The sequence below is a fragment of the Astatotilapia calliptera genome, chromosome 6 (assembly GCF_900246225.1).
Source record: "Astatotilapia calliptera chromosome 6, fAstCal1.2, whole genome shotgun sequence".
NCBI lineage: Eukaryota > Metazoa > Chordata > Actinopteri > Cichliformes > Cichlidae > Astatotilapia > Astatotilapia calliptera.
Window position 1 is genome coordinate 5,928,078 of NC_039307.1, and position 9,835 is coordinate 5,937,912.

General features: G+C 38.5%; 1 protein-coding gene across 3 annotated transcripts in view; it reads left to right on the forward strand.

Annotated features, from left to right (window-relative positions):
• vwa11 (von Willebrand factor A domain containing 11) overlaps window positions 1-8,269 on the forward strand; it is a 28,235-nt gene extending 19,966 nt beyond the window's left edge. For all 3 annotated transcript variants that reach the window (XM_026169910.1, XM_026169908.1, XM_026169909.1), the window contains 17 exons: window positions 510-699; window positions 1,062-1,198; window positions 1,300-1,444; window positions 1,579-1,672; window positions 2,075-2,209; window positions 3,649-3,835; window positions 3,954-4,123; window positions 4,332-4,444; window positions 4,567-4,683; window positions 4,782-4,955; window positions 5,073-5,205; window positions 5,307-5,459; window positions 5,596-5,688; window positions 6,089-6,360; window positions 6,541-6,674; window positions 7,049-7,208; window positions 7,331-8,269. In XM_026169910.1, the coding sequence (XP_026025695.1) occupies window positions 517-699; window positions 1,062-1,198; window positions 1,300-1,444; window positions 1,579-1,672; window positions 2,075-2,209; window positions 3,649-3,835; window positions 3,954-4,123; window positions 4,332-4,444; window positions 4,567-4,683; window positions 4,782-4,955; window positions 5,073-5,205; window positions 5,307-5,459; window positions 5,596-5,688; window positions 6,089-6,360; window positions 6,541-6,674; window positions 7,049-7,208; window positions 7,331-7,711 (2,781 nt within the window). In that variant the 5' untranslated portion in view covers window positions 510-516 and the 3' untranslated portion in view covers window positions 7,712-8,269. The remainder of the gene's footprint in view (window positions 1-509; window positions 700-1,061; window positions 1,199-1,299; window positions 1,445-1,578; window positions 1,673-2,074; window positions 2,210-3,648; window positions 3,836-3,953; window positions 4,124-4,331; window positions 4,445-4,566; window positions 4,684-4,781; window positions 4,956-5,072; window positions 5,206-5,306; window positions 5,460-5,595; window positions 5,689-6,088; window positions 6,361-6,540; window positions 6,675-7,048; window positions 7,209-7,330) is intronic.
• The last annotated feature ends 1,566 nt before the right edge of the window (window positions 8,270-9,835 follow it).

Below are 9,835 nucleotides of genomic sequence, written 5' to 3' on the forward strand. Positions count from 1 at the left end.
CATTACTACATAATAACTTTTACTCTGAAATCTGTGTAAATATAAATCACAGGATGAAAAAGCACAAGTAAAATAGAGTTTTATTGTCAACCCAACAATATACACTCAAGTATACAGTGGGATGAAATATCGTCCTCTGGATCAAAGGTGCAAACTGTAAAAATTAAAATTAAAATATACATATATACAACTATAAAGAAATAAGATAAAATAAGAACAGTATTGTACTTGAATGTAACGCACTGGAAACATCTGCATATTGTTTGTAAAGTAGAGTTTTTGTTAAAGATTCCAATGATTATTTATATTATTAACATATTTTATTAAAATAAAAACCTTTTAAAATCCTTATAAATGATTGAACCTGTTCTGAAAAAAACTACTTAATTACTTACTTTGTAATTATCTCAAACCACACAGTTTTAGTATGTTTGCAGTACTCTAATCAAAATTAACTGAATCAGCTAAATTAACAAATGCTGTTCCTTTTTTTCTTTTTTTTAAAATAGATCTGTCATGAATTCATTGCTGGTCATAGCGCTGCTGCCTTTGGCTCTTTTAGGGCCAGGTATGGCCTTTGTCTCTATTGGGGGTGGAGCATCCACTCATGTCAGCATTACAGGAACGGCTATATTGCAGAAAGTGCGAGAGACGTGTCAGGCGGTGGCTGAGAAAAATGGTTATGAGTTCAACCCCACGGTAGGTATACAATATGTACAAAATAGCATAAACTTAGTCGCCTGCCACAGATAAAAACATTAACACTTAAACACAAAGTCAGATCCATTTTAATGTGGATGTTTGTCTGGATAAGCTTTAAAAGCAAATAAGAAACCCACAGAATAAATGTACCCATTTATTGTCCTTTTTATGATTGTATTAAACTTAATACCAAGGCTTGTGTGTGTGTGTGTGTTTAATAGAACTTATAGGCTTTTTAACAATTTGAGCTTTCTTTTTCTGACAAATGCAGTTCCCCTCATAAAGTAAAATGTATTTTGTACTCACCTTTTCATTTTTAACAGGAATATTTTTTTGAACTTCATAACTTTACCCTTTAGGGTTCCTCTCCTGAAGAGCTGGTGCAAGCCTGTCTAGGTCCCACAGCAACAGGAGAGGTGTCTGGTGCCAAATTTCATTCTGCTCTTCAAGAGATCTACGCCCAGAATGGGTTGGTAGATCGCGACTTTGTCAACAGGTAAAGCAAAATCGTGGAATAACAACCTATGGAATAATTAAATTACATTTTTACAAATGGTAAGGCAAGGATCTCACTTATATGTTAAAAAAATCTTTTAGTGCTCCACATCACTTCAACTCTGAGGCTTTCTTGGAGGGGCGGAGCCTAATCACACAGGGCATGGTGGCCATTAAAGCTAACGTTCACAATGAGAATTTTCAGGCTGCAAGGACAACACTGGGTAGAGCCCTTCACACACTACAGGTGAGAGGGGTGCAACAAAACACCAGGGCATAAATGAATTAACTTAAAAAGGTATTGGAACAGCCATACAATCAGAAATTTAAGTATGGAGGTTATATGAGGTTTGTGTAACATGTGTTTCTCTGCACTCTCAGGACTTTTACAGTCACAGTAACTGGGTTGAGCTGGGGTACACAAAGCCATACAGCAACCTCATAAACCCAGGCCTCCCTCTGGATAACCTGGCAGGTAAGTGTGGATTATCACCACTATTATGAACCCAACCCATTCCCTTGGGATGGGTAAAGTGCCATAAAAAGATAACATCCATGCTTTTTTCTTTTCTCGAGAGAATATGTATAGACCAAATATCAGAGACTGAAGTCTTGCTAAGGACATGACAGTGGCTGATTATCATTGGCTGGTCATTACGTTTCATTTTCAGACCACTGCATTCATAAAACAACTCCAAACAGTGTACATAAATAATGAATTAAAGAGATGAGTTGCTTAGAGTCTCACTAGTTGTTAAAAGATATCTGGATATTTATCAACCAATCGTCTCCTACAGTAATCCTGTTTTGTGTGTGTGTGTGTGTGTGTGTGTGTGTGTGTGTGTGTGTGTGTGTGTGTGTGTGTGTGTGTGTGTAGATGTGAACACCCCCACCTGCAGTAACTGTGACAGTGCCAGTGGAACATGCCCCAATCAGCTGCTCCCCAACATCCTAAAAGACAAGAAACTCACATCTGGCTATATGGGAGTCTTTTCTTCTGTCAAACCTAAAGGTATCATTTCACACACATAGATAAATTACATTCAAGTTGAGAAGGCAGTGCGTACTCGAAGCAGTTAACACTACAATCTGAGCATTTTGCAGATGCCCAAACAATGTCTACAATGCCTGTGTAGGTTCTCAGTCATCAAGGCCATGATGATTGAGAACATCTAAGAAGCTTGGAAAGAACATGAATGGACTTCTTTAAATTTCCTGAACAAGTTTCACCTCTCACCCAAGGGCTTCAGTTTTCAAGTTTTCAGATTTCACTTACTGTAGCTTAAAATGTTAAATGAACTTCTTATATAGTTCTTATTCTACCTAAGCACTCACGCTTTATACAACATGTCTCATTCACCAATTCATATCCATTCATACAAACACTATTTTTGCAATGCTTAAGTGCTTTTTATCTAATATTCACACACACGCACACTCCCATGAACATTTAAATCGAGTTATGCTAATATTATTTATATTTTCCATTTAACCTGTGCTTTTACATAATGCTCTACTTCTCAATGAAAATAATAAACAGAATACAGTGTTCCCTCGTTTATCGTGGAAGTTACGTTCTAAAAATAACTCACGAAAATTGAAATTCACGAAGTAGCCAGCTTTATTTTTTTATTCTCCATGTTTTAAGGCTGTAAAACCCCTCACTACATACTTTATACACTTTACTCTGACAGGCATGAACATTGTCACACTTTTCTCCTGTTTAAAGACTCTCAAAGTTCGAAACTTTGTGGAAAAATAAGTCCAGTATTACAGAATGAAGCCAAAGATCAAACCCTGTTTTCAGGTCCAGAACATGGGAATAGAGCAGCTGCCAGAGAATTCAACATTAATGAATCAATGGTACGGAAATAGAGGAAGCAAGAACAATGAGTTGAGTAAAGTTTGACTCATCTGACTGTTTTGTTTTGCTTAATGCGCCTTATAACCAGGTGCACCTTATGGTCCGAAAAATACGGTAACTTCTACCTTCCTTTAGGATGTCCAGAAGTCCAACTTTTTGTGCGATGGTTAGCATCTTCCTCTGCCTTTTAGGTGCTACCACAGGAGCCTTTGACGGTGCAAAGTGCAGTGAACCGTGTTATAGCGAGGGACCACTGTATGTCAGTGAGCTTTAGATGTACTAACAGGATAGACTCTTTTTTTTTTTCTTTTTTACCTCAGTAGTGCCATGTTTATGCTGAGCTAACCTAACTTGTTTCTGTCTGTGACTTTGTATTCATCAGACATGTATGACAGTTTTCTGTACCACTGATAAAACCCGAACTGAACCAAACTAACACACACATCAGTTTGATTTCACAATTTTTTTTCATATAATTTTTTACTATTATTACATGCTTTTAGGGTTTTTTAGGAGTACTTAAACACACATGCAAGATCAGTATATCTAATCAAGATATGGGTACAACGATCTCTTCCTTATGTAAGGTAAATGCAGCCATGGAGGTGCAGCTGATCGTACTAGCAAAATCAATCCTCAAGGAGGCATCAGCAAAGATGAGCGTCATCAAGACAACTTGGCTTTTCACAACGCTGCTGTGCAAGCAGCAACAGACGCCAGTCTCGAGTTATTGCAGGATCTTCGCTTAGCTGTAGGAGACAGTAACTTTTTGAGGTACTATAATGACACATGAACAAAGTATTTCAGAGTATACTATGAAGTATGAAGTATTTTACTTCAGTATTTCAGTACTCTGGGATTGAAATGAAAACTGAATTTTCTTTTCTCACAGAATGATGGGGATTGCTCGCTCATCTGTCTTGTGCTTCGTAATTGACACAACTGGGAGTATGTCAGATGACATTGAAGAAGCAAGATCAGTTGTTTATCAAATCATTGACGCATACAAAGGAACACAAGACGAGCCCTCCGAGTACATCCTGGTGCCTTTCAATGACCCTGGTATGAACTCCTCTATCCCGTTAATGATATTAGCATTTACTGGTATTTAAACGACCTGTACTAGTTGTATTTAATTTCTGTTTTATGAAACATAAAGTGCATTTGTGATGCAAATCTGCATATTGTCCCAATGTGCTTGTAGACAACCGGCTATATTTAGTCCTCAGGTCAGTCTACATGGTTAGCTCTTTTTTGTTCTTGTATGTAGAGTTTGGACCTATGATCAGGACAACACACGTGGATAAGATGAAAGAAGAAATCTCGAAGCTTACAGCAAGTGGTGGAGATGATGAACCTGAGATGTGCCTGTCAGGGCTTCAGGTACTACAATCAGTTGTGACATTTTCACTTGTAACTGGGATTTTGGTTAATCAGACAAAAACATTTCAGAAAGATGAAAATGTGGATGCATCGAAGATTTTATGTATACTTTATTTCTCCAGCTTGCTCTGACAGGTGCTCCTTCCTCTTCTGACATCTATGTTTTCACTGATGCTTTAGCAAAAGACATTGAGCTCAAAGACACTATCAATGCTCTCATTAGTAGCACTAAGTCAAAGGTAAATGCAGAATGACACTTCATGATAATCAGTATTCATTAAGCCTACTTAGGCATGGCAGCTGTGGGTATAACTGTGACATTAACTGATCTCCACAGGTGTCGTTCTTCATTACTACACCATTTAGCAGACGCCGTCGTTCCCTCAGAGCTGCTTCCTTTGACGACTACAAAGACATAGCTCTGACCTCTGGAGGCCAGGCCATTCATGTTTCCAAATCAGAGCTTTCTCAAGCCACAGATATTATCCTTGACACCTCAACTTCAGCTCTGGTATGATTCTACAGTTCAGTGAATATAATGAGACTTATATGACTGGACTATTGTTTGAAGAATAGAGATCGCAGAGTAAGTCGCTCATTTTTCCCCCCTTTCCCTCAATTCTGTCAGGTGACAGTTCTTCAGCGAGCAAGAAATCCTGGAACGCAAGAGACCTTCCCCTTCACACTGGATGAGTCATTGAAAAACATCACTATCTACATCACAGGAAGATCCATTACTTTCACGCTGACAAACCCTGCTGGTACCTCTCATTTCCAAACATTTCCGTGCTTCACACAACCAATTTCAACAAATGTAATTGCAAAATACCCATTAGTGATAATGGATGTTAAACATTTTCAGGTGTAACCCAGAGTCAAAGTGAGGCCAGTGGTAAACTGGGCACCATTCAGACTGTGGGCAACTTGCACAGGATTCGCTTCAACTCTGAGAAGCAGGCAGGAAACTGGCAGATCAACATCAACTCCAACCAACCCTACACACTCAAAATCACAGGTAGAATCGGGTATATGTTTATTTACTACAAGTCTTTATTATACAAGTGTCAGAAGTGATTCAGGTTCAATGAGTTTTTGCCGTGTATGTGCATTTCCTGTAAGTCTGTATTTACTGTAAACGCTTGCTTTTCCAGGCCAGAGTACAATTACCTTTATCTATGACTTTGTGGAAAGCTTTGCTGGACCTCACCCAGGTTACGCAGTGCTCAGTGGGCGTCCACAAGAAGGTACAGCACCACAATAAAGCAGTTTTATTCTTTTACGGTTGAAGGTAACTTCATTAACCTGACCTTATTTTGCTTTAAGAGATTTATTTTCAGTAAAAAAAAATGTGCTCCACACCCCACCAATAGAGTAACTTTTGACATTTTAACAGCATTGCACATAACGTATTTATATTACAACACAAGTAACAAGTGTAGTTAATTGATGTGAAGTTTCTGTATTACAAGAGCATCATCTAGTGGTGAAATGTATGACTACGTCACCACTGGCACCTTGTTTAGCTCAAAAGAGGATTTTTAAAGATCTTGTAATAATATTTTATTTTTATCTTTAATATAATTTTGTTTTCCGTTTGCTTTTCCTCACACTTTGATTCTTTTCTTCTTAATTCTGAAAATCCAGGCCAGTCAGCCACACTAATACTGTCAGTTATGGGTAGAAGAGGTCCGTCTTCGATGACTGCTGAACAAGTTAGCCTGGCAAAAGTCTCAGGTCCTGAGAGTTTTAGCAATGGTGTACTAACTCAGATGGACAATGGAGAAATTCTGGTGACTGTTGAGGCTGTCCCTAAAGGCGAGTTTGTGGTCGTTGTAAAAGGAACTGACAAAGTGTCCAACAGTCAATTTCAGAGGCAGTCAAACACCCAAATGTCTCTCTCCAAAGTGAAGATCCAGGTTTGTCTTTTCAATTTCCCCTTTAATGTAAATGTGTTTTGTTTGACTATAATATCAGATACAATGAGTCTAATTCGAATCAAATTCATTCCATAAATAGATACAGAATAATTAAGCATTCACAAGGTACAAGAACGATACCAGTCCTTTTAAGTTGTTGCTTTTCCTTGTCCACTCTAGGCTGTGGTGGACAGCAGTGTGGAGCCAGGACAGACCTTTAAGCTTCCATTCAGTGTGATGACTCAGAGCTCTGGTGGAAAGTATTCCATCAGTGCCAGAAATGACAGAAAATTCCCCATGATTTTCCCAAATGAGTAAGAGGTTCACTGCTAAAATAATACTTTAAATGTTAAATGTTGTAAAGACTGGCACTGATAGTCTGCTAATATTTACAGCATTTTTATATCTTTGAAGCTTAGTTAGCGTAACTTAGACCAAAACACATAAATTGGGTTCACAGCTACCTTATGTCCTGTTTGAGTCTAATTTGTTGGGCCTTTAAAATTATAAAAGGGTTGAGTGACCTGTGTCACCCCAATAATCAGTTGGTATAGAAGGTAAGGGTAAGCAATAGCTGTTATTGCTCCGCCCAAATGTGCTATACAACATTAGGTTTCTGTCACATCTTTAATGCATATAACAAATGTAGCCCCTGTGGTATTATTATATTTTACTCTTGTCTTGACAGACTCACCCTGGTAACTGGGCAATATGCCAATGCTACATTGACCATAACACCACCTGCCAGCACGCAGTCAGGCACTGATGTCACACTGACTATTGACGCACAGTCATCCAATGGCGTTGACTCAAATTATGCTGTTTTGAGATTGTCTGTTGTTACCAAGGTAAGTCAGTGAAATAAGCAAAAGCGCTTCTGAACATATCCACACAAATTGCTGGTACTGATCAAAAGCTGAATGTTGACAGTCCTTTCACACATGTCAAACACATCTTTCTTCTTTTCCAGATTACAGATTTTATTCAGCCATTATGTAAAGTGGTTAGCGTGCAGGATAACAAATGCCCTCATGATCTGTCCCAGTGTGGACATTTCCAGTGGGGGCTCTCAGCTAACATTACAGATGGAAACGGAACTGGGATAGAGAGCATTTCCCTCCATCAGGGTAATGGAACCCTCACATACACCTCATTGAGCGCTCCTATCATCGTGGCAAACTACAATGCCTCCTGCTGCTCACAGACTGTTGAAATAATAGCTGTAGATAAAGTTGGCAATGTGGGAAAATGCTACCAATCAATTGCTCGGTCAGGTGTCCCTCCTGCTCTTACTCTGTCGCTGCCACTGTGGATATGCCTGTTGGTATCTGCCTTCTTAGTAAGGCCTTGAAAGACTCAGGTTACATTATGCTAATCTTGTGTCTTTAATCTGCGCCAAATTTAAATCATTTAAAATAATGCACTTCTGCTATAATGTCTATTTTGCTTACTGGTGTTCAGCTTAAATAAAGCTTCTCTCAGCTTTTCCCTTATTTAAAAGGGGCCACCATAAGAGATAGACACTTGGTGGATTTAGCACAGTTTTATGTCAGATAACCTCCTTGAAACAACATTTCCAGGTATTTGTGTCTCCTTCCAGTATCAAATGTTAACCACTAAACTTTGGAGACTACGGAAACTCAGTTTAAATAAAACACTGAAATAAAATTATGAATCTATACTTGTGTGAAAATAAAAAGTCAGTTGTTTTTGAGTGTTTTAAGTAATATTGATTACTTTGAAATCTGTGGGTGAGACTGTTCTTTTTTTTATTGCTTTTGAAATGCAGCATTAAAATATTCACAGATTTTTGTGTCCCAATGCTTTTAGCATAAGTAGGCATAATATTGGTTAAACAATGGGTATGATCCATCCATCCATTCGCTTCCGCTGATCCTTTTCAGGGTCGTGGGGGGGGGGGGGGGGGGGGGGGTGCTGGAGCCTATCCCAGCTATCATAGGGCGAGAGGCGGGGGACACCCTGGACAGGTCGCCAGTTTGTCGCAAGGGGGGGGATAGGTGGGTATAGGTTAATTATAGGTATAATTTTTAGTCAGATTTAAAAACATCAGTGAAATATGCTTCATAATGCCTTACAGAAGTCATGTATCGGGGTATAATTCCTTGGGCTAAAAGCTGAAGACTGTACATTGTCCAAATAAATACAATAAACATGTGCTTCCAAAATTTACTGATTGGTGGTGTTTCTTTTTCATCTAAATAATGCTACTTTCTTGGTTTCTGAAATATTAGTGGTGGCCTACTGGCTATACGCAAGAGGGGGCAATGCCCCCCTTAAACAAACGTCATGTCCCATTAAGTCAAACTTTTAGAAGTTTAGAAAGAAAATAATAAATTACCCACAAACTAAATATGGACAAGATTTACTATAGTAGCTGAATAATCCGCTAGAAAAGGCACAAATTAAATGATAGGTTTCACGTCTCATCCGCTCTTTGCCTCCGTGCACTCTTTGTGCGCAGGCTCACAGCACTCGGCAGAGAACTCCCCCTCCCCCAGCTAAACATCCATGCCGCGCATCTTGCCATTGCCTTCAAATTGTGGTTATTATTATGGTTAAGTTAAATCCAATTTATTAACCTACCTCTGAGACGAAGTGCATCTGCAAAGAACGTACTTTCTCCCGTTTGGCAGAGCAGGCAATGAGGTGCGTTTAATGTCTCTGTGTTAATTTGAGTTTCCATGAAATGTATTTGAATAAGGCCCTCCAATTAAGACAGATTTTATGTTGTTGATTTTAAAGATCTGAATTGATATTTTATTTTTTATTTCTATTTTTAAGTTTTATTTTTCAAGACTTTGTGAATTCTCTTTTTTATAACTGGGCCCACCCTTTTTAGTTTTGTTAATATTGGCAATAGTGTGAAGTGTTATTGTTGGTTTCAAATATATTCGACATAGGCTATCCAATTAAGTTAAATGTCATGTTTTAGAATATTTTATTTTATTTTTTGCTTTTCTGTTTTCCCCCTGAGGGATTGCCACCTTAACGTGGTCAGGGGTTTCACACGCGTTAGTGACCATAAAAGCTTGACCAGCAGCAGCTCAGCCTTCAGTTGGGACACCCAAGTTGGTCAGGTCTTTGGGTAGAGGCCTGACAAAGTGCAATCCAATTACCTGACAAAAACAGTTACCCCTCATATATGCCTGTCTAGAAACGGCCCTGAGTGCAGTGTGGACTTTTGAAAAATGGTGGTCATAAGGTGAAGAACAAACAGTGCAAGATCTTTTGCGTATTACCCCCACTGGAGAATATTGGTTTGCATTAGTTGATTTGAAACCATACAGCATAAAGTCAAAGTCATCATTAAACTCCAGGACTGCAAAGCTATTACTTGTGCTACACATTTTTAAATGATCACAAAATAATTTTATAAACAAAATGTTTATTTACATTTCTTTCATTTTAACAGCCAGTACAAACAAACTATGCAACTTGACTTGACAAAAATCAA